This window comes from Mangifera indica, chromosome 8 (assembly GCF_011075055.1).
Source record: "Mangifera indica cultivar Alphonso chromosome 8, CATAS_Mindica_2.1, whole genome shotgun sequence".
Classification (NCBI taxonomy): Eukaryota; Viridiplantae; Streptophyta; class Magnoliopsida; order Sapindales; family Anacardiaceae; genus Mangifera; species Mangifera indica.
The window spans coordinates 839,745-864,064 of NC_058144.1; the positions used below are offsets into that span (position 1 = coordinate 839,745).

Consider the following 24,320-nt stretch of genomic DNA (forward strand, 5'->3'; position numbering starts at 1 on the left):
GTAAGGTAAGACTTAACATTATATGCCTTAGATCAGTTCAAAGTCTTGACAATACTCTATTTGAGCTGTATTTTAATTTATAAGCTGTCGATTTATAAATATTGGGTGCTGGGTTGCCGATTTATACATTTTTAGCTGTATTTTAAAGATGAAAAACATGCCACTAAATTACAGTAAAATTTATCAATGACCCACAGCTCTAAAATTTGTGCAAACTTTCTCCAAGAAAAAGGAATACCATAACACCAAGATCATAAAAGAAAGAAATTTTTTTTTTTACACCATTGATATGACCTCCATATATGGCTACAGGACCTAACCAACCCTGGGTTTCCTAAAATAGTTTGAGTTTCTTCTAACAGACAATATTCTTTATAGCATCGTTGGTTCTCTAGAAGTAAAGAATGATAAATCACTTTTTAGAGGCCAGGACTGAGAATCTGATACAGAAGATCCAACATTGAAGAAATACATAGCAATAACATTGAAGGACTAAATAGGAATAAAATTGCCCTTCTGAAGAAGATTAAGATTTATAAAAGTAAATGCTAAAAACTTCAAAATGGTAAGAATGCAGTACATGTAACAGATGTTCCTTAATTCTAAGAAGGAATGTAATAAAACAAACTATAGCTTTTGTAGAATCCACCTCTGCATAAAAATAATTCCATTCTTTATCATAATCTGAATGTTAGAATAAAAAAAGCATCACCAATTAAAGCATCAGATGAAACATTTCCAAGATTAACAATAAGAAAAGAAAACCCACACACAGAGATAATTTTACCACACCTGATGTGCCATCTGAAATGACCAAATTTAAAACGACAGAAGTAAGCTCAACCAAAGCAGTATCAATTACAAGCCTGTGCGCCGACCCAAAATTTGTAATCTATCAGAAACTTGTCTTTGCTATTTCAATATCTTTTGCCGATAAGATTTCACCGTCTCTACTTCACTGTCAAAACAGTGTCCAATTATCAACACTATTTGGGATCAACTGTAAAAAGAGTTGGATTAGGGTTATTATTTATCTCTTATAAATGTACATTTATCATGATCCACATAACCCAACAATTAAAGAGTTTGTGAAACCCTAACTGCCCAGCCCGAAGGATTTCTCTCAAACTTTTTACTCCTAGTTCATCAATCATTTGTGATCTGACTATTACTTATCTCTCAGACAAACCTCTACATTGTTGTTCAAGGCTGTTACTGTGTGAACGAGTAAAAACCCTATGAAGTTGTAGAAAATGATAAAAGTGTTTGAGACGAATTTGGGATAGATTCTGATTTGAAGGATCCATTAAAAGCAAGTTTGCAATCTAAAACTCTATTTTTACACCTATAACAACCTTTAAATCTTGGGAATAATGTTTAGTGATAAAAAATTTGGATCACGAAAACCCAATTCCCTAAGTCTTAAACTTTAATAATTATTAGCATCTTAAATGCTTTATGATTTTCAAGAAAAGTGAATAATATTTTTCTAAATTTATCATCAATATTTTTTTCAGTTGTTTGTCAAACCTTATAGGCGAAGTATTTTACAATCAACAATCTTTGCCAAAGTTCCCTAAAAATTGTTTAGACAGAAAAGCGCCTTACCTTTCTGGTGTTTGGTGAGTGGGAAAGAAAAGGAAAATGGATATGAGTGTTGTTCTGCCAGAGGAATGCATATCCAAAATCATCTCCTTGACTTGTGCTCGAGATGCATGCAGATTCTCAGCGGTTTCCTCCGGGTTCAAACCAGCTGCAGATTCAGATGCCGTGCGGGAGATGTTTCTGCCATCTGATTATCGGGAGATCATTTCCAATTCGGCCTCGTTGTCCTTGTTGTCCAAGAAGGATATTTATCTTCATCTATCATCGTCAACAACAGTACAACAGTGAAGGGAGAGATAGACACCAAAATTTTGTCCCCCAAAACCACCAATGCTGCTTACTTTGTGTTTAAGCTTGCTGAAGATAGAAAAGGTTTCAGAAGAAGACTTGTGGAGTTAGGTGTTTATTTAGCAGGTATGGATAAAGGGGACAGGCGTAAAGTGCTTTTAGATCCTCCAAGAAATACACCAACACAATGTGTAAATAGATGAGATGGTTGGATGGAAATTGAGATGGGTGAGTTCTTCAATGAAAATGGTGATGATGGATCTTTGATTTGTAGTGTGTTTGATTTTGCAGATTGTAAGCTTACGTATGGCATTATCGTTGAAGGAATTGAGCTCAGGCCTAAAAATGGTAGATAATATAATTATGTACCATGCAGACATATCTTGAGAATTCATACCTCTTCATAGGAAATAATGGCTAGTTCTACAAACCAAAGTTTGATTTTGTTATATTTCTTATATTGTAGGATTTATGGCTCAGATGAAATTGAAATTTTATGTTATCAAGCATTATTGTATTTATTTGATTAAAAAAAAGCCCAACTTGCCTTTTAGCCAATCATCTTCTGTTGTGTAATTGTGACTTTGAATATGTGATAGATGTTCAAACATTGTACAAAATTGTGTATGTTAGTCATAAATCCTGTTATTTATATCTGATGCCTTAGTAAATCATTTGCCAGTGCCACTACTTGTGGGAAAATTATTGCAGAGATCATGCAGTGTGAGGTAAGACCCTATTTGAGCTGTATTTGAATTTGCAAGTTGTTGATTTATACATATCAACTTCTGGGTTGCCGATTAATTTTTTTATTTTAAGCAGTTTTGGTGTATGGGTTGCATCTAAAATTTTTAAGTTAATATATTTAAAGCTACCAGATTTATATTCCTGATTAATCATCAAGAGAATTTGGCCCTTCAACTATACTAAAACAAACAACCTCCAAGACCTGTGTACTGTATTAGACAACGCAAACCAAGCCCCGAGTCAGTACCATTTATCGGCATTCTCCGCCCTGCCCCGTCCCTGCCAGAGCGATGGTGGAATTCTTATCTTTTTGGGAATATATTGATCCCCTTAATTGTCATGCAGATAAATATTAATCCCCTTTCTACCCGCAAAGATTTGAGCAGAGTTGGAAGATAGTGAGAGGTCTGTGTAGTACAGAAAGGTGGCAAGCAGAGGAGGCAGGCAGGCAGGCAGGCAGGCTTAGAGTTTATATATTAAAATCAATTTTTTTTATAATTATTTAAAAATGTAAAAAACTATTTTAGTAAATTTGCCTGCCATCTCTAGTCAGTACCCCACCTAACGGAAAACTACCACATATAGCGTAATAAACAAGGGTCAGGGCTAAGACTAGAAAATATTATATTATAATAGCTTAACCCCGTTCTTCAAGACATGATCATCACTTACTAGTCTGGGAAATCTGAGTCACGGGGTCAGCCCTCCCGACAGGCGTGGGCTGTGAGTTTTTTATCAGTGCAGCCAATAAGACTCTTGAGAGAACCAAAAAGTGGGACTCACATGATCTCACTCTTCTCTTCTTCTTATTCACTCTATCTCTATCTTCTTGTTTTATTACCTAAACTTTTTCCTCTCGTGAGTTTTACACGGATTCCTTTACCAAGCAAACACACAGAAGTCAAAATGGTTTTACCCGTCCTATTCTACCCAAACGCTCTTTTTCTACACTTAAATATTTTTTTTTTATAAATCATGGGTGTTTAATCAAATAAATGTCAACAGAGTTGAATTGGTATTGATTTAATTTTCACAGTTTGAATAAATTAAACTTAAATTGGGATAATCACAATTCAATTAAAAGTTGATATTGAAAAGATTTACTGTTGCTACAGTGACTGTATTCTATAAGTCCAACCTCATCCAGGACAACTTTACCTGATAACTCAAGGCAGATTAACTTCACAATTTACTAGGGTTAAATCGATAAACAGAATAATACAAAGAACTCATACCTCCATAAGCGCGTTGGGAGATTAGAAAACTACGTCATGCCCTTCTCAACATACAGGTACAGCTCTAGATCTAGAATCTTGATCCACATTCTCACTCCACGTTTACCACGCGCATCTTAAAGTGCGTGAGTAGCCATCCTCAACCGCAAAACGACCTACTACTCATCAAATCATCACTAAGTGACAACAAACTCTCACATCACATGACAGTTACAGTAAATCTGTAACCAGCCAAAGAGATATCACCACATTTGCAGAAAAAGTCAAACTAATTGCCCTCTCAGCATCATTATCTGAAAGTTCCACGTCACCCAACATCCTTGCCAATAGAAAAACAAAAAAAAAAAATTGGGCCCACTTCTGTGTACAGAACCAAGGAAACACTTATCAGTGAATCAGATCAGAGGACATAAAACACTTACAAAGCAGAGTGTGAGGGAGAAAAAATTAAGAGAACTCGCTCTCTATATTTCTACCGAATCAATGAGTCTCTCATGACTTTGTTACTATAATCTCCCCTCCATATTCCTTACTATTTACAGCCATGCCATCACGTTCTTTGTTCTCGTTACCGCCATCACCGGTGGTGCCACCTCTCATCCACCATCACCACAACCATCGTTTTCATCTACTTCCCGAAATCCTCGCCGGAAGCCTAGTCCTAGTCTTTTTCATCTTGCTCGTTGTAACCCTTCTCTGTTACCGGAAACTCTCGCGAAACCGTACGGCTCCATCAGACCTGAAATCTCCGAACCACCATCACTGTCGGAGATTCTCTTACAGTGTTATCCGTCGAGCAACGGCGTCTTTCTCTCAGTCTAACCGGCTTGGCCACGGTGGCTTCGGCTCAGTCTATAAAGCCATAGTTCCGTCGTCTTCGCAACCACTTGCGGTCAAAATACTGGACTCTTCTGGTTCACTCCAAGGCGAGCGAGAGTTCCACAACGAGCTGTCTCTGGCCTCCTCTCTGAACTCACCTCACATTGTTTCTCTTCTTGGTTTCGCTTCCGATCGGCGTGGGCGTAGGCTTGTTTTAGTTTACGAGCTGATGGAGAACCGGAGCTTACAGGACGCATTATTGGATCGCAAATGTGAAGAACTTATGGAGTGGAATAAAAGGTTTGAAATTGCTTTTGATATTGCCAGGGGGCTCGAGTACCTACATCATTCTTGCGATCCGCCTGTGATTCATGGCGATATTAAGCCAAGTAATATTTTGTTAAATGGTGATTTTAATGCAAAGATTGGAGATTTTGGTCTTGCGAGGTTGAAAACTGAGGATCTTGTGGAAGGTGAAGGTGGGAGAAAGATGGATGTTGTGGAGGATAATGGCTCGATCTTGGAGGAGACTGAGAGTGTGGTGACTACTTATGAAGAGAGTGGTGGTGTTTGCGGCGGCGGCAGTGGTATTGATAGATCGCCGGAGGGTTGCTTTTTTAGAGTGTTCGATCCCGAGGTTTCTCCTGAGACTGTTGTGTTGTCCCCTGAAGTTGGGGCTGATGAAGGGAGTGTATCAGAAGCGGGTTTTGATGGTGTTAGTATTGAGAGTGGGAGGGATTTGATTGGAAATGGTAAAAAGTGTAGTTCAAGGAGAGATTGGTGGTGGAAACAGGACAATGGAGGAGGGTCAGAGTCCGGGAGAGTGAAAGATTATGTTATGGAGTGGATTGGGAGTGAAATAAAGAAGGATCGACCCAAAAATGAATGGATAGCTTCTCCGAGTTCCACTGAAAATAATGGTTCGAGCTCCAATCTAGAGTTAAAGAAGGAAAGAGTTCGAAAGAAAGAAAAGAACCGAAAGCCAAGAGAATGGTGGAAGGAAGAGTTCTGTGAAGAGCTGACAAAAAAGAAGAAGAAAAGAGGATTGAATTCCGGTCATGGTGGTGAAATGTGGTGGCAAAAAGATGAGGAAGTGGTCCAACAGAGAAAGAAAAGAAAGAATAAGTCTAGTAGAGGTAGCATTGATTGGTGGCTTGATGGCTTCAGTGGTGAATTTAGGAGTGGAAGAAGAAATAGTCAAGATTGGGCTAGTGGAGACATACCCAAGAGTGGTGGCATTAGTAGTACGCCAAGCATGAGAGGAACAGTTTGTTATATTGCCCCTGAGTATGGTGGTGGTGGGTTGTTATCAGAGAAATGTGATGCTTATAGCTTTGGTGTCCTTCTTTTGGTTCTGATTTCAGGACGAAGGCCTTTACAAGTTACAGCTTCTCCAATGTCAGAATTTGAAAGGGCTAATTTGATTTCGTGGGCTAGGCAATTAGCTTACAATGGGAAACTTCTGGATCTTGTAGATTTATCAGTTCATTCCTTGGATAAGGATCAAGCATTGCTCTGCATTACCATTGCACTTCTCTGTTTGCAGAGATCGCCAAGCAAGCGGCCTACAATGAAAGAAATTGTTCAGATGTTCTCCGGCGAAGCTGAGCCACCACATTTGCCATTTGAATTCTCACCGTCGCCACCAAGTAATTTTCCATTTAAATCTCGAAAGAAAGCTCGATAAGTTTATTGGATTTTCTGGTGACGTTTCATTATCATTGACTGTAGAGTGTATTGTGGGAGGTCATTTGTAATTATTATGTTTTGTAGAAATTGATGAGGAGTAGTGGAAGTTGAAAAATAAGAAAAATTAACGAAAAGCAAAATTGTCGCCAAAAATGTTAAAATGTTGTTTGAGAAGATAAATATACTGACAACTTTCCGCCTTCTTGCTTGACTTGAGCTTGAACCGGGGATATCACAGCTCCAGTTTGGTTCTACTTGGATTCACCTGAGTTTATCCAGCTATAGCGTGTTTGTCTAGATGTTCACTTGGGCAATTGATCCTTCCGAATTTTGTTTCAATATCATCTTTTTTTCTCAATTACAATGATTTTTTTAGGTACAACTACAACCCCACTTGACTTTTGCTCGCACAAACTTTTGAATCTTAGGAATCCCAGGCTTAACGGTAAATGTAAAGTTATAAATATATGGAAGAGGAGATAGCTTTTGCTTTCCAGATGTTGATGCCATCTTGAAGGTTTGTTGATATATTTGCGACTTGTACTGGGGGGCCTAAATCAGCGCTTTGCATTTGATGTTTTAAGGACCTATTGGGTCCAGAAGATCTGTTGTCTGATACAGCTTGCAAGAGTGGGTGATTTTTTAGCTTTAAGTAAAATGAAATTCTGTTGAAGGAACCCAGTTATGGTCCCATATTTTTCTTTTTAGAATTGACTAAAGCAGCATATTAGTACTGTCTGTATGCACGCTCTAGTGAACATGAAACTTCTGTTAGGAACAATAGTTAACAGGGTTAAGCCTTTGACTTCTTTACATTGTTCTCTAAAATGGCATGAGAAGTTAGCTTCTGGTTATTGTAGTTTGAATCAGTTTTCAACCCATGGAGATGAGCACTGCGACCATATTGTGCCTAATACTTTCTGTTTGTCAAGCGCCTGTTATAACAATTAATTGTTGCTTTTCTCTTATAAAATTATGGTGCTTCTATTGAAAATTGCATGAATAAGAACTCAAATAGGAATGAATTTGAGCTTAATAAAGCTAAAACAGGAGTCTGCATAAGCTTTACTCGAATTCAAGAAGTCTGAGAAATATGCATCAAACATTTGTACTTGAAACGAATCTAAAATTCATACTGATACATACACCACTGTTTCGTTATTTGATGTTTTCGCTTGGTTGCCATTAAGATTGAATTTGATTCAAAATGAATCTATATAAGCAGTTTGAGATCAATGAAATGGGCAGTTTGAAAATAATTTAAATATGGATTTGATCTAAACTGGTTCGAACTGAAATATTTAAATCTGCTTTAATTTGGTTTATTTATCAAAATAAGTTTGATTTTTAATTTAAATTTAATTTGTCTAATCTAAACTTGAATTTGAATTCAAGCAACTTGGATGATGGCCGCCATCGCCCAAATGGGATGCGAACTAACCTACCCAAGCTTGGGCTTGATGACTTCAAACTTAAAAGACAAACAAGTGCACTAGGCCACGTCCAATCCGAATGGTTCATGCTAAAATCATGGTCAAGAGAAGACTCGTGTTAGTTACTATGAACGAGTTTCAAGTTGCATTCTCCTAGTCACACGTTCTAAATTATTTTTTCCATTACCAAAATTATTACCTACAACTAAAAGAGCAGCTCTTAACCGAACGAATTATGACTCTACACCTACCCATTTCTTATTAAATGCCTTCGGTTGCTCACTCTCTGTCAACAATTGCTACCACACAAGTCACAGCACAGACCCTTCAACAATGGCAGACCAATCTTCTCCTGCAACTTCCATGGCCTCCATAGATCCCTATAAACTTCTTAAAATCGTCCCTAACCCGGATGGCTCACTCACCAGACTCCTCCCAACCCCCAATGCACCTCCAACTCCTGAAATCATTGATTCAAACCCCCAACCCGCCCTCTCCAAAGACATTCCTCTGAACCCAACCAACAAAACTTCTCTTCGCTTATTCAAGCCTCAAAACATTCCTCAAAAAACCAAGCTCCCTCTCGTAATATACTTCCACGGTGGGGGCTTCATTCTCTACAGTAATGCCACTGTATTTTTTCACGACTCCTGCAACCGCATGACGGCTGTTTTCCCTGCTTTTATCCTGTCAGTCGATTACCGTCTTGCCCCTGAACACCGCCTTCCAGCGGCCTACGACGACGCTATTGAAGCCATCATGTGGGTCCGCAAACAGGCGCTTGATATCAACGGCTGTGACCCCTGGTTGAGAGATTGCGTTGATTTTACACAGTGCTTTATCATGGGTTCCAGTTCTGGCGGCAACATTGCTTACAATGCATGTTTGCGCGCTATCGATATCGATCTTTCGCCTCTTCAAATCAAAGGGCTGATACTTGTTCAACCATTCTTTGATGGCGAAAAGAGAAGTGAATCACAGAAAAGACTCGTCAACGATCGGATTTTGCCACTGACGGCTAACGATCTTATGTGGGCTCTATCGTTGCCCAAGGGTGCTGATCGTGATCATGAATACTGCAATCCGATAATCGGCGCATCCGATCAGAAAATTCAACGGTTACCAATGACTCTGGTGAGTGGACATGAAGGGGATCCGTTGGTTGACAGACAAAGGGAGTTTGTGAAAATGTTAGAGACACGTGGAGTGGAAGTGGTAACAACTTTTGGCGACGGATTTCATGGCTGCGAGCTGTTTGATCCCTCGAAAGCTCAGTCTTTGTACCAATTTATCAAGGAATTTATCAATACATATGCTGCAGCTGCTACCAAATCAACTTTGTAAAGTCGACTCGACTGGTGCCATCTTCTCCAGTTTTATTTATTTATTTCTCATTATTGATAAATATTTTCAGTCCCTAATCTATCTATCTCCTATGTTTAGCTTTTTCTAAACTGAATAAAAATAAATAATATCATGTAATTTTAGAGAATAAGATAAGATTAGGGTTCAAACCTGCTTGCTAGCTTCTTGTTTTCATTTATTAATTTCAACATTGCCAATGAATTTGTCCAAAATATTTAGATTCGATTTATAAAGACTATACATGGGCTTGATAGTAGGCCGACGGACTCTGGGTTACAATAAAATTTAGCCTAATTATCAACATGTCCATTCTGAGACGGATAGGATCAGTTTATTTGCAATCACTTGCTTAGACTAGAGTTGCTTAAATTCAGATGATTTGAAGTAGGATTGGACTCGAACTAAGGTAGCTTGATTTTAAAAGCCAAATTGATTTGAATTCATTTAACTCGAATTTGAATCAAGGTTAGGTTGAGAGGGTAGACTTATTTTTAAAATTGAGTAAATCAAGTTAAAATGAGTTTAGTTCGAGAGTTTAGCAAATAATTCAATTTAATTTACACTTGACACATAAGTTAATTTGAGTTATATAAAATAATTGTCGAAATATTATCGTTTTATTTATTATTAGATAAAATGATATCGTTGTATTAATAAGTGATAAACTCGTATTATGAATTTGAACTATAAACTCAAATAGAACTTTTTTTCATTTAAATTAAAAAAATATTCAGGTTTAACTCAGTTTATATTCACCTCTAATTTCGAACTTGGTTAAGCTCTAATTGAACCCCATCAATGTTGATACATTTTGTTAAAAATTATTCTTATTCTTTTCTATGGACAATTTTTTTTAATTCAAACAAATTTTCATCTTTTATTGAACAATTCAAACAAACAGAGTCTGATCTCAAATTCATGACTTGAGATTCAAACAGAACTGAAACTAAATCTTGCAAAGGCAAATCCAAATAAAACAGGCTTTTTAATTAATGCAGATTTTGATAAAATTAAATACCAATAGGAAACGACTGATCTAAATTGTATAAAAGGGAAAGAAATAAAATAAAATATGAAACACTAGCAACTGATAACGGGCTCCGAGTTCAACTTCGAAAGCCTCACTCAAGTGGTCGTCGTAACAACCATGACTGGCGGTGGCGGTGACGCGCAGCCACCATTACCTTGGAGTAACGGCGGCGAGTTTCTTCTCTCGTTACTTCAAAAATCACAACAGCAACCACAAACGCAATCAAATGTTCATCAATTACCCTCTTCACCCGTACCAATTAATTCTCCAAATTTACAATTGCCTGACGATCCAGCAGTTGCAGCTGTGGGTCCTTCATTGAATTTTCCCGTACAATGGCCATCCAAAGGTTTCGATCTTCCTCCACCGTGGTCCCACAATCTCTCGCCTCCTTTTCCCCACAATTTCCTAGGGTTTCCTCAAAACCATTGGCAATCGCCTCCGGGGAATCAGAGAGTTTTGAATGAAGATTTTAGCCGATTAGGGATTTCGAACGCCAGTTTCGCAATTCAAAATCTTGTTGTTCCGCAGCAGCAAAACCTTCAAGAGCAACACCAGAAACTCCTGTTTGGTTCTCTTCAAGCCCAAAACCCACCCGCTGGTTTACCTTCCAATTTGGATTCTTTGGATAAGTTGAAATACGATTTTCCAAACGGATTAGACTGGAACAATCAATTCGAGCCGCGAAGAAGTCCTGTTCCAAATCAAAATTTTGTTCAACATTTGGACAATTCAGTTGGCAAACAGCATGATACATCAGCGCCGCCTCCAGGGTTTTTGAAAAAGTCAAGAGGAGGAGGAATAGTGGGAGGAAACAGTTGGAGGGGGTCTCAGTTTAATGTGGATAAGGAGAAGGTGAACTGCAGTGTTGAAGATGGGAATGGGAGAGTGGTTAGATTGCCATCTGAACGTACCAATGCCCAAGGGCTCACTGGACAGTTTGACCATCCTGGCCCACCTTCAAGAAGTAACCTTCATTCGGTCGCAGCATCTGGTATTGAAGAGTCCATGTCGGATTTGCACAGAGAGGATGGAGAAAGGCATCGGATGCGGGAGAAGGTGAGGAGGGAGACTGGTCCTGGCTATGGTCGAGGAGGTGAAGATTTGGATGATTTTGATGGAGAACCGGTGGATTCTTTGTTGCCTGACGATGCATCTGATTACAAAAATGACCTTAACGACAGGAAACAGCCGCGGCGGGATAAGGTAGACATTGTATTATTTTGTATAATAGTTTTTTATTCAATGCTTCTTGCCTGACAACTAACGTTTTAGGTGATTATTTACGGAAAGATTTTCACTTTTGCATGGTTTGGATATGTTGTTTAAATATGGGATTGCTTGTGTTTTTTTTCATCAGGAATCCAGACGGGATAATAGAGGAAAAAGGCTACTTAGTCAAAGGATGAGAAGCTTAAAATGGCAGCTTCAATGTCGCAGTAATATAGATGGAATGAATTCTCCTTTTCTTGCAATTTATGAGTCTTTAATACCGCCAGAGGAAGAAAAGGCAAAGCAGAAGCAGTTGTTAGCATCATTGGAGAAATTAGTTTGCAAAGAATGGCCTGATGCTCGGTTGTATCTTTATGGATCCTGTGCTAATTCATTTGGAGTTTCTAAAAGTGACATTGATGTTTGCCTTGCAATTGATGATCCTAACATCAACAAATCTGAGGTGTTGTTAAAGTTGGCCGATATCTTGGAATCAGATAATCTTCAGAATGTGCAGGTGAATTGAATAACTTTTGTTCTACCATTCTTGAAATGTGCTATATGTTTTATAACATATTTCAATTGTGGTTGGTTTACTTTCTATGGATGCATTATACCACTGATTTTAAATTCTAATGTAAATTTCTTATGCCTAAGTTTCTTTACAGGCACTAACACGAGCAAGGGTCCCTATAGTAAAGCTCATGGATCCAGTGACTGGAATTTCTTGTGACATATGCATCAACAATCTCTTGGCTGTTGTAAATACAAAGCTTCTTCAGGATTATGCTCAAATTGATGTGCGATTGCGGCAACTGGCATTCATTGTTAAGCATTGGGCCAAATCAAGAGGAGTTAATGAAACTTATCATGGAACCTTATCAAGCTATGCGTAAGTTATCTATTAAGAATATACTTGCATTACCAAATTTAGCAGATAATATATATTTAATTAGATGCAATTCATGTTTGTCATTAGACTGCTCTTCCTTCCATATTGGAATCACAGTTGTGTAATACTACTTATGTTGAATGTTAGTGTTTTCAGTGAGCATGCATCTTTTTTTATAACATTTATTTTGTATCTGCTTTTCAGGTATGTTTTGATGTGCATTCATTTCTTACAGCAGCGTAGACCTGCTATTCTTCCATGTTTACAGGTGTGTTTCTTTCCTTCTTTAAATATGGCATGAAAGACGGCTTTTTTTTAATTTTTAATTGAGAGCTCTGTCAGTATATATTTTTATTTTAGTTTAAGAGCTCTATTCTTTTATGTTCATGTTATAATTCCACACCGATCCCTCACCCTCCTAGTCTGGGTGAATTGTGCCTGATTCAGGTATTTGATGCATTAGTTAATGGTACTGATATATGTTCAGAGTATTTTGACTCTGCAGACTATGTATCCTGTCCAGTTGGAATATTTTTGCTTATGAAATGCAAACTAAAATAAAAATATACACTGACATCGATTCCTCACCCTCCTAATCTGGGTGAATTGTGCCTGATTCAGGTATTTGATGCATTAGTTAATGGTACTTATATATGTTCAGAGTATTTAGAACATATATCAGTACCATTATTTAGTTGACTTTGTGGACTATGTATCCTGTCTAGTTGGAATATTTTTGCTGATGAAATGTAATCTCTGTCAAGTGAATGAAATTTCTATCAGGAAATGACTTGTGAAAATATAGCTTTTCTGTGCAGGTGGCTTGGTTTTTCCTTTTTCATTCAGTTGTAAATCATTGTGCTATTATTAATCTATTAATCGTGTTGCTAAATTTGTAGTCTCTCTTTGGGTTTTGTATTGATTTGTTGTATCTTAAATATTGGTACATGTCTGGAGGACAGCTGACATGAAATAGATTCTTGCTATTCTTCTTGCAGTTTATACTAGTCTTAATTTTGAACATTCCATTCATTTTATAATTTGGTGCTTGCTGAAGGGAATGGGGAAAACTTACTCTGTGACTGTTGATGATATTGAATGCGCTTACTTTGATCAAGTTGAAAAGCTACGCGATTTTGGGTCCCGTAGCAAGGAAACTATTGCTCAGCTTGTGTGGTCGTTTTTCAGTTATTGGGCATATGGTCATAATTATGCAAGTTCTGTGATATCTGTACGCGCAGGAAGCAAAATAAGGTAAGTTGAAATGTCATTCTTCGTTTTCATGATTGGTATTTCACTTACAAGCATGTTATACATAAATAGCAAGTCCTTACTTCCAGTAAAGAATGCCTGCATCTACAACAATATTATCATTTTGTTTAGTATATAATTCTGGTAAACGATAGTATCATTTTGTTTAGTATATAATTTTGGTAACATTCATGGGATTTAGCAACAAATAGTTTGTTTTATTTTTAAGATTTATAACAAGTTTGAAACATGGCATTGTTACTGATTACGGGGTTTTGACTAATGGACGAAAGTATCAAATTGTAAGCTGGGGTGTTCAAATGATTTTAAGGTGGATAGCCAAAGTAATGCCTGTGTTACCTGCTGTGTCACACAAAATTTTCTTCGCGTTCTCATTTATGTAGGTCATTGTCTTCCTTACAATTGGCTGATTGGTATATATTGTGTTTACTGTACAGCAAACAAGAAAAAGACTGGACGAGGAGGATTGGTAATGATCGACATTTAATATGCATAGAGGATCCCTTTGAAATAACTCATGACCTTGGTCGAGTGGTGGACAAGTTCAGCATAAAAATCCTAAGGGAGGAGTTTGAACGTGCTGCTGATATAATGCAGTGTGATCCGAATCCTTGGGTGGCACTTTTTGAACCTTATGTTCCTAGTCGACTTGTCTAAGGCTTGGTTCTGTTTGTTAGATGTAATTACAATTAAAGATTTTGATAAGCTTATATATAGGCCTCTCAGTCATCCTCCTCAGTTTCATCCTTCCGTTTATAGCATTTTTGTATTTAGCGGCTCGGCCTTTTTTATTCGTGTGATTATTGGTTTAGAAGACTTTTGCTTGATAGACCCTTTCAATTAACACAATTATCATTATCAGTTTATAGTCCTTGCACCAGATGGATTGTGCCAATTTTTACAAGAATAATTTGGCCTATGTTAGCACGATGGTTAAACCGGCTCGACCTGGCCGGGTTTTAAAGCACTGATATTGACGTTATTGAAGAGTTGTTTGTATTTTAAATTAAATTGGAAAAAATAGATTAAAAAGTTTTCAAATTAAGTCAAATTATTTTCGGTTTTAAACTAAATTAAATTGAAAAAATAGAGTTTTATCTAATTTAAAGTATGGTTTAAACTTATAAAAATAATTTATTTTTAAATATATATTATTTAATAAAATTATAATTTTTAAAAATATAATATAAATATATAAAATAAATATGAAATGTATATATAATATATCTGTAAAAAATAATAAAATAAATATGAAAAAATTATATATCTAATTACTTATTAAAATTTTTTATTATTATATATATTAAAAAATATAGTTTATGTTTAATTTGATTTGAAAATTATTCAAATTGCATTTTAAACTAAAAACTATTTTTTAAAAATATATCAATTTAAACTAAATTAAACCATAATTTTTAAATGATTTGATTCGATTTTACGTTTTACACTGAATTATGCACACCCCTGTAATATTTTGTAAGGGTTGATCATATCATGAGTTAGTTCAAACAAATTAGTTTCATGTTAAAGCTCTAGTTTAATATTTGAGTTTAAAATCGATTTATTTTATTAATTGATACTACTGTTTATCTTTTTAATAATATTATTTATTTTGTTAACAATCTTTTAATGATATTGTTCGTTAGCTCAAATAAATTTGAATTTGAGTTTAAGTTTAAGTTGAATATTTTGGCTTTGATGTGAGTTCAAATTTATCTTGAACTTAGTTTAGTTTGGATTAAATCCACTCTTAGTTTCTTAACAAATGGGTGGAATACTGATCGAATTTCAAACTAAGGGATGCCAAGAAATTTTCACCAAACTCAGGGTAGATACATGTTATTCAGGCACAGCAAAAGCCCATGCTCTTTCTTCAACAACCAGATATCATCGCCCTGGTACTTCAGTAGGACTAGAGCCGATCACTAACCTGCAGGAACCAAACATGGAAATTCATGAAAAGGAATCCCAATATCTCCCACAAGTGCTACTCTTAAAACCACCGCCTGACTTCGAACTGTTTGGAGAGGAAGCATTTCCCTCAGAAAAATTTCAGTTCTTGAAAGTATGGAAGTCAACACTCCCTCTCGATCAATTCTTGAAAACACATGCCCAGTCAGTTGAAGCCATTTTGTCCTCCGGCGGCGCCCCCGTAACAGCCGAGATCTTACTGCTAATGCCAGCGGTTCGATTAGTCATGACCACCAGTGCTGGCTTGAATCACATAGACATAGCGGAGTGCAGGCGCCGCGGCATCTCTATAGCTAATGCTGGAAATGTTTTCTCTGAAGATGTGGCGGATTTGGCCGTTGGTTTGCTGATTGATGTATTGAGGACCGTGTCTGCGGCAGATGGGTATGTTAGACGAGGCCTTTGGACTGCTAAAGGCGACTATCCCCTGGGTTCTAAGGTTGTCACTTGTCAGATTCACTTCTTTTTATTCAGTTTATTTGGAATTTGCTAGTGATTTGAGACATTTGGAATGATGCCTATATACTTATAGCATTTATTTGATAATTTTAACAATTTCTTTCCCAATAATAATATATATAATTGAAGCTTTTCTTCATTTTCAATTGAAGAGATCCTCTGTAGATGGAAATAATCCATTTATAGTTAGTATTCAGGTTAACAGGATGTAACAAGGAAATTAATCAATTATCCCACTTAATATTGACACTTTTAGTTATGACTTTGCATACTGCTGCTTGCCACAAGTTAGAGTTTGTATTAATTTAGAAAAAAATTGTTATAATAGAAATATATACAATTATACAAGGTATATTTATTCTACATGGATTAAGAATGTGTTTTCTAAGAGGAATTGTATTTCTTTATTAGCATGTAAATCTAGGATATTGATAATCAAATAGTTGATGAGAGAGAGAAATATGTAAGGGCCTCACAAAGTTTGTCATGTAGGGGAGTCTTGGCTGGGAAACACTTTTTGGGATATCATCAGTTTGAAGCTTTGACTAGTGCTCCTATGGCATCTGTATCTTTGTTTTGATATATATTCCTCTCTTATTTATGGTGGATGTATACAAGTTATGCCGAAGGTGAATCATTTTACATATTGTTAATCTTGATATTTGATGTGTCCATGAATTCCCAGGAACTAAACTTTTTTCTCTTGTATTTCTACTTTAACTAAGATGAGAAACAAGGGCATGATCATTGTTGTATATGCTAAGGGAGGGTAAGATGCAGATGCATATTATTTCTGTTCTGACTTTGGAGGGGTAGTCATTTCATAGTGATCTAGATATGGTTAAAATTCATCAAATTAGACCTCAGGGATAACAAAACTGGTAGAACATTAGAACTTTGAGAGCCTCTATTACACTTGTGAAACACTTATTTACCTGATACAATAGTTGTTGATCTAGTCACTGTATCTTGGGTTTATCTATCCAATCAAATTGGATAGGGTTCCCCGATCACCCAAATTAAAAAAAATTCAAACTATTTTCTAGTTACAAGGCAGATTTGCTTCATAATTAGTGTTCTGTTCTATTGATGACTGCTAATTTTTCAGCTTGGTGGTAAGCGAGTTGGGATTGTCGGTTTGGGGAGTATTGGCTCATTAGTTGCTGAAAGGCTAGTCACCTTTGGATGCCACATATCATACAACTCAAGAACGCAAAAACCATCTGTTCCATACCCTTTCTATTCGAGTGTCCAGGAACTTGCTGCTAATAGTGATGTTCTCATCATTTGTTGTGGATTAACTGAAGAAACACGCCACATGATCAATAAGGATGTTCTGTCAGCATTGGGGAAGGAAGGAGTCATCGTTAATATCGGACGCGGGGCTATTATTGATGAGCAGGAATTGGTTCGGTGTCTAGTGCAAGGAGAGATTAAAGGTGCAGGTTTGGATGTTTTTGAGAATGAGCCTGATGTTCCTAAAGAGCTTTTTGCAATGAACAATGTTGTTCTGTCGCCTCATCGTGCTGTTTTTACATCGGAAACTTTCCAGGATAGGCAAAAACTTGTGGTGGCTAACTTGGAAGCTTTCTTCTCAAATAAACCACTACTCACTCCAGTTGTGGATGACTGATGTATTTTAGGAAAGATTTTATTTTGTTCATCATGGATTTGGAAAACCATCTCATGTACAACACTCATTGTCCTTTTGGAAGTGATTGGTGGTAAGACTGTCAGTTTAAATCTCTATAACATTATTTATTTTTTATCCTACATATATAGTATCATATTAAGAGATACATATTCTTGTCATTAATCTTGCATTGATTGTAAAGATTTAAGCTAATCTTACGTGCTGGGGTATCCACAGCTTGATTGGAAAGTCAACAAAAGATTCATCTCCTTTGACAACATTCTAACAATTCTTCATTTTCATTTATAGCAATCCTTCTATTTTTTTTCTGACACTTTCTGATGGTCTCTCCAATGAATTTATTGTCGACTCAAATTACCCTTTGTTTAGGTACTCAAATCCACCTTGAATACATCCAAATCTTTGGCTCAAGATTTTGACATACATAATTCATCTGTATGGCGCTGCAACTCACAGCAGAAAATTGTATTTGACATAATAACATTGACGTAACTTTCCATCTAGATTTGTCTAGACAAAAGACTGCCATGCGTGCAAATTTAGTTGCGGCAATATCAAAATTGTTTGCAAGAGAAACTGAGGGTGACAACGATAGGCTAATGGGCCTTAGGGTATTTTATATAGAATCTTTAACATATGTGTGAAGCTTGGGCATTAAAACGTGACCAAATTATATTTTAGTAAGAAACAGTATCTAGCACAGCTAGACGATATCCTTCTTCTACTCAGAGGTGTAACTGAAATGCCTACTCACTCCACCACATTAGAGAACCTGGACTCACTAAATTTGGGAAAATTGGAATAATCATCTCTGAACAAACAAATGCCTAGAGCTGCTCGGTCTTGTCATTTCTTTGTACTAAACTTTAGTTACGAAGATTAGGATAGGATTTGAGTCGAACTGATTTTGAAAAAGGGTCAGCTTGATGTTAAGTGTGGATTGCTCGATTGATAAACAAACAATATATCATATACTAAGGTTGTTAGATACTGTTGGAGCTGTTTAATAACAAATCTTGGATAGCAATTTGAGTAATTAAAGGGGCGTTTAGATTAGATTAAATTTTATTTGAAATTCTTGTGGTGAAATTTTGTGGGTAAACTGAAGCATTTACAGTGACATGGTAAAGGTATTATATAATTGTGAGGGGTAATTAGTATGAGTAATACTATGTGTATCTATTTTGGGTATATAAATATATACACACTCATATGTGTTATCATATGATTGATTATTGTTTTATTCTTAATTCAAAATCATCTAATTATATGATGACATATATAAATATGTATACCTAAAATAAGTACACATAATTTTATTGAATTAGTATTAGTTTCAAAAATGGAAAAAAGAAAGGATACCAAAATGGGTGAATTAAGTTGATGACATCAAATCAGTCAAAATCAAAGTGTGGTTTGCCAGTTGCATAGTTTGCTCCACCACTAGTAAGTGCGTAAATCTTTCCCTTTTTCGGTTTGTTGTTGTCATTTCCAGTTTTCCACTAACGAATCTCTTCTTTTAATAGGGCCCGCCCGACATTCTGCTGCACCCGCACCAATTACCGAATCGGATGATAGCAAAGCAATGCCTCCAGACGTAAATAATATATACTTAATTGAAATAAATAAATGAGACGCACATCATTTAGGTATTATTAGCTTATGAATATTGGCCAAAGAACTATTTTTCACCTAAGTTTTAAAGTGTTTTTAAAATTGTATCTACGAGATTTTAAAAATATAAAATGTTATTTATGAGTCAATTCTTATTATAATTTTCTATTAAAGATAGGAATAAAATCGTTATTTCATCAATAATATTAAAAAAATATAAAATTCATTATGTTTTTCCTTTAAAGTTTAAAAAACAAACAATTTCATCCCTTCCTAAAGTTTTCTAACTTGTAAAAGTAATATTTTCCCATCTAAAACCTAGAATTTATTTTTTAGACATTCTCCAACCATCATTTTCGGTCATAGACAATAACACTTTAACCCACTATCTTTGACCATCAAATCTTCACTCTTTGGTGCAAGAAAACGTGATGAAGATACGTTGATTTATCTGAATCGATAAAAATAGTGACTTCATCTTCTAGAATCGACAAAGAAGAGAAATGAAAGGTGGTCAGAGATTTGTAGGTTGAAACATTGTCTCCAATGGTTAGAAAGCTTCAAAAAAATAAATATTAGGTTTTAGAAGAGAAAATATTACTTTTAAAAACTAGAAAACTTTAGAGAGTAGTGAAATTGTTAGTTCTTAAAAACTTTGGGGACAAAAATAGTAAATTTTATATTTTTTTAATATTATTGATAAAATGATAATTTTAATCTTACCTCTTCTAATAACCTATAGATGAGATTTTAGATTTTTCCAATCTCATAGATGTATCTTTGAGAACGTATCAAAACTTGGGTAGGAAGTAACCCTTGGAGGATGCATACATTGTGTATCCACTATCCAGAGACCTCTTGGTATGTCTCATAGAAGAAATTGAAAATTCCTTGTAGATTATTATGAATAAATTTCTGTCTAAGCTGGTATACCTACCCGCATTTCTTACCTATTGGTCTTTTAGTTGATCACTGGTCAAGATGTTCATTCGAGTAGGCTGGATGAAAGGAGAATCTAGTCTAGGTGGTGGAAATTAATTGGCATCGGAGAAAGATAAACCTCATCTTCATAGGCCTCCACTTATATTTTAAAACAGCCTATTTCAAGTAATTAATTTTCTCTTCTTGATTTCCAATTAAGATTTTTTTTCCCCTTTCTGTATAATAATACAAATATTTAAAATACGCAACAGTGATACAATAAGATTCCCAATATATTTGTTTGCCGACCCAATCCCCCCAGTGAGCGGAGTTGGCCTTGGCCTTGGCCTTCTTCTTATTAAACCCTTCCAACTTCTACCTAGCTATCAACTTTCTCTCAACTCTCAAGCCAAAACTGTCTTATAGAAGTGAGGAAAGTGGGTGCACATTTTTATATATTTATGCCAATAGATTGTCGAGCTTCTTCAATTATGACAATGCCGCCTCCTGATAACCCTTCTTTGCAGACAGCAAAGGATGAACATGAGCCTTTGGTTTTTGATGCATCACTTCTTCAATATCAGTCCAGCATACCTTCACAGTTCATATGGCCTGACCATGAAAAACCAGAACTTGAACCTCCACAATTGATGATTACTCCTATTGACTTGGGGGATTTCCTCTCCGGAGAACCTCTTGCCATCTCAAAAACATCACATCTTATCAATGAGGCATGCAAGAAACATGGATTCTTTCTAGTTGTAAATCACGGTGTTGATTTAAGCCTTATAAAAAAAGCTCACCAGTACATGGACTTGTTCTTTGGCATGCAAATCTCACAGAAGCAAAAAGTTCAAAGAAAGATTGGAGAACACTGTGGATATGCCAGTAGTTTCACTGGTAGATTCTCTTCTAAACTTCCATGGAAAGAAACACTCTCTTTTCGATATTGCGCTGATAAACAGTCCTCCAACATTGTGGAAGAATATTTCTCCAACTCAATGGCTGAAGATTTCAGGCAATTCGGGTAAGAACATGGAGAAATCTTCTTTTATGCCATCAGATTACTAGCATATATAATAAAAATCACAACTGTCTTTTTTTTAATTTATTTTATATGGATGTGTGATTTGTGCAGAAAGGTATACCAAGAATATTGTGAGGCCATGAGCAGTCTCTCACTTGGGATCATGGAGCTGTTGGGAACTAGTCTAGGGGTCGGGGGAGCATACTTTAAGGAGTTTTTTCAAGGAAATGATTCGATAATGAGACTTAATTACTATCCCCCTTGCCAAAAACCTAATTTGACACTAGGAACTGGCCCTCACTGTGATCCCACATCCTTAACAATCCTTCACCAGGACCAAGTGGGTGGACTTCAAGTGTTTGTGGATGAAGAATGGCAGTCCATTGCTCCCAACCCAGAAGCTTTCGTTGTTAACATTGGCGACACATTCATGGTAATTAAATTAATTGATGTAATTAATCAAGGTCGTAAATATTTAAGAAATTAATTAGAATGAAGTATGATTAAACTGTGGTTATTTTTCTGTCTGATGTTTCTGCAGGCTCTATCAAATGGCATTTACAAGAGTTGCTTGCACAGAGCGGTGGTGAATAATACGACTGTAAGGAAATCTCTTGCTTTCTTTCTATGTCCAAAGATGGACAAGGTGGTGACACCCCCAAAAGGTTTAGTTGATGCTGATAATCCAAGAATGTATCCAGACTTCGTGTGGGCCAGTTTGCTGGAATTTACACAGAAATATTATCGAGCTGACATGAAAACTCTTGATGCCTTCTCTCACTGGCTTCATGGTCAGCAGCAAGTATTAAGAGGGTAACCATAAAGTTGAAGAGTTATATTAATTACTGTTAAGGATTTTATCAGTTGGAGGGCCAGATATGAATATGAAGGGAGATATACATTAATTATAATGCAGATTGAGAGGCTTGGTGCTTGTATTATGATGGTGGAAAAAGTACTAAAAGAAAAGGCAACAGAACCAGCAAAAAAAGAGGTCATTTTTGTGTAATGATGTGTTTGTGTTGGAGAATCGTATCTGAAAGCAAGAAGCATATTTAGAAATAATTAAAGAGCTGAATGCATGGGCTCCATTGCGCGTTGGTATTACCAAAATGGGTACTCGCCGTGCTTTTGCTTCTGTCCACCCCCCCAACTTCTCTTCTCCATTCACGAATGTAAAGTCCTTTTTTTTAATTTTATATATATATATATATATATATTTTATAATATAAATTTTTGTGTCCAATCCTCACCAAGAAAGACAAGAGGCTCGCAATGATGCTATTGTACTACATCTTCACGTCACCCCACCCCCAAAAAAAAAAAAACTATTTTTGGAATACGTAACTTTAATCTTTTATTATTTTTTACTTATTAAATTTAAAAAAATTGATGCTCATCTATGATTCTTTAATTCCTTATCAAAACCATATGATAATTTACCGTTATAATAGATAGTATTATCCTAATCATAATTAATTACTTACTCTTGAAAGATAATAATATTTAATAAATTATAAAGTAAAGATCCAATAAGAATATACATTGCATATTAAATGGGGAACCTAACTCATACTTAATTAAACCATGCAAAATAAGCCGCACAACGTGATGATCAAGTGAATAGAGCTAGATTTGAATGTAATCAAACTCAAAAGTCAACTTAAAATCAATTTGAGATCTAATTAAAATTTCTTTTAACTCAAACTCAATTTAATTTATAAAATTAAAACTTGAACTAAACACAGAAGAAATTTGATTTTAAATTTCGCCCAAACTGAATTTAAACTTGAATATTTGAATCAATTGATTTATAAAAATAACCTAATCCTTTTCTTGAGATAAATCATTATGATTTCGAATTTGACTTAGTTAATCTAAGTTAAGAGTTGAACTCAAAGCAGCTCAGGTCGCATCATGGCCTACAAGTGTATGAGATCGGCCGGCGGTGGATGCATTTGGTCTGGAGTGGAACCTCTCAGTCTTAAATGTTGAATAGAACTTGAGCAGATTGGGAAATTCTTTAAAGAAATAAAAGGCATCGTCTAAAGACGAGAGTGAGAGTGAGAGTGAGAGTCGTAGCAGTACGCTCTAGAAATCATAATGATACTGTTGACGATATTTTAATGGAAGAAGATAATAGAAGTATAAAGCTTTCCCATTATTCCAACGTCCAAGTTTGAAGTTATTCGGACATCTACCCTTTAAGAATCCATTTAGTCAGTGGGGTTCTGGCATTTTCTTTGTAAAGAAGATGGATCAAATCATTGAATCACAATCACAATCACGTTTCCAATAGTTGTTTGGATCTTGCAGCTCAATATAAGCTAGCTAGCTCATTCCATTCTTACATGGTGCCTGAACAACCCACGTAATCCCTCACCCATTGTCCAATCAAACCAGCTATATTTTGTCAAAACAGGAATATATGTTACTCAAATGAGCATAGTTTATACTCGTAACAACAGAAAAATATAATAGATATCAAAATTAAAGGGCTAGTCTTGGCCAATCTAACTGATCAAATCATCGGTCAAACTGAATATTCAACTAAACAGAATTGTGACTTACGATATATAACACATATTTCTTACCAAATGGGTTTGTCAGCACAACGGTTCAACTGAACTGATAATACATAAATTATTAAAGAATGTATAATGAAACCACCATATTTTTATTAGCATTGACTAGTCCACAGGAGACTACTAAAGGATGCAACCAACAAGTGGTAGTTTGACAAAATTCCCTGGCCCTGCTGCACATGCTTCCTATCCTTACTCTATGCACATACATCTTTTACATACACAAGAAGATTCTGAAGACAAACAGTTAATATTTACTCTCAGTTTTACCCAATAAAATCGTTTGACATGTCCAAAGATAATGGCATTATCAAGGCTTCCACTGTCCACAAAATTAATTATAATGGGGGACAGAGAACAAATTCTCGGATTTCTTGAACAAATGAGTTTGGATTCAATTGAAGAGTAAAACTATGATCTTGATATTGATCTCGAATTTGAAAATTTTGAGAGAGAAAACACAGTTTCATGCAATGTATGTGTTCCAGAAAAGAAGTTAGTA

The 24,320-nt window shown here is 35.9% G+C and overlaps 5 protein-coding genes and 1 pseudogene across 6 annotated transcripts; all 6 read left to right on the forward strand.

The window, feature by feature from the left end:
• The first annotated feature begins 58 nt into the window (after nt 1-58).
• Nucleotides 59-2,544, forward strand: LOC123224231 (annotated as a pseudogene).
• A 1,732-nt stretch (nt 2,545-4,276) lies between these two features.
• On the forward strand, nt 4,277-6,517 carry LOC123222322 (receptor-like serine/threonine-protein kinase At2g45590). The gene has a single exon (XM_044645015.1). It carries the CDS (start codon nt 4,420-4,422, stop codon nt 6,379-6,381), a length of 1,962 nt encoding a protein of 653 aa, XP_044500950.1. The 5' UTR covers nt 4,277-4,419; the 3' UTR covers nt 6,382-6,517.
• A 1,524-nt stretch (nt 6,518-8,041) lies between these two features.
• LOC123222944 (probable carboxylesterase 8) lies at nt 8,042-9,344 on the forward strand. The gene has a single exon (XM_044645971.1). It carries the CDS (start codon nt 8,150-8,152, stop codon nt 9,158-9,160), a length of 1,011 nt encoding a protein of 336 aa, XP_044501906.1. The 5' UTR covers nt 8,042-8,149; the 3' UTR covers nt 9,161-9,344.
• An 886-nt stretch (nt 9,345-10,230) lies between these two features.
• LOC123223914 (UTP:RNA uridylyltransferase 1-like) lies at nt 10,231-14,450 on the forward strand. 2 transcript variants are annotated; one of them, XM_044647384.1, is made up of 6 exons: nt 10,233-11,417; nt 11,572-11,940; nt 12,092-12,315; nt 12,520-12,583; nt 13,373-13,569; nt 14,025-14,450. In XM_044647384.1, exons 1-6 carry the CDS (start codon nt 10,329-10,331, stop codon nt 14,242-14,244), a joined length of 2,163 nt encoding a protein of 720 aa, XP_044503319.1. In that variant the 5' UTR covers nt 10,233-10,328; the 3' UTR covers nt 14,245-14,450. The 2 variants fall into 2 exon arrangements, with proteins under 2 accessions (XP_044503320.1, XP_044503319.1); XM_044647385.1 differs by lacking the exons at nt 13,373-13,569; nt 14,025-14,450 and adding an exon at nt 13,314-13,370 and having other exon boundaries at nt 10,231-11,417.
• An 887-nt stretch (nt 14,451-15,337) lies between these two features.
• On the forward strand, nt 15,338-17,790 carry LOC123222676 (glyoxylate/hydroxypyruvate reductase HPR3-like). The gene is made up of 2 exons (XM_044645573.1): nt 15,338-15,997; nt 17,126-17,790. Exons 1-2 carry the CDS (start codon nt 15,353-15,355, stop codon nt 17,648-17,650), a joined length of 1,170 nt encoding a protein of 389 aa, XP_044501508.1. The 5' UTR covers nt 15,338-15,352; the 3' UTR covers nt 17,651-17,790.
• A 2,752-nt stretch (nt 17,791-20,542) lies between these two features.
• Nucleotides 20,543-22,372, forward strand: LOC123224435 (gibberellin 20 oxidase 1-like). The gene is made up of 3 exons (XM_044648090.1): nt 20,543-21,233; nt 21,345-21,666; nt 21,775-22,372. The coding sequence occupies exons 1-3, from the start codon at nt 20,668-20,670 to the stop codon at nt 22,048-22,050; spliced, it is 1,164 nt and encodes a 387-aa protein (XP_044504025.1). The 5' UTR covers nt 20,543-20,667; the 3' UTR covers nt 22,051-22,372.
• Nucleotides 22,373-24,320: the final 1,948 nt, after the last annotated feature.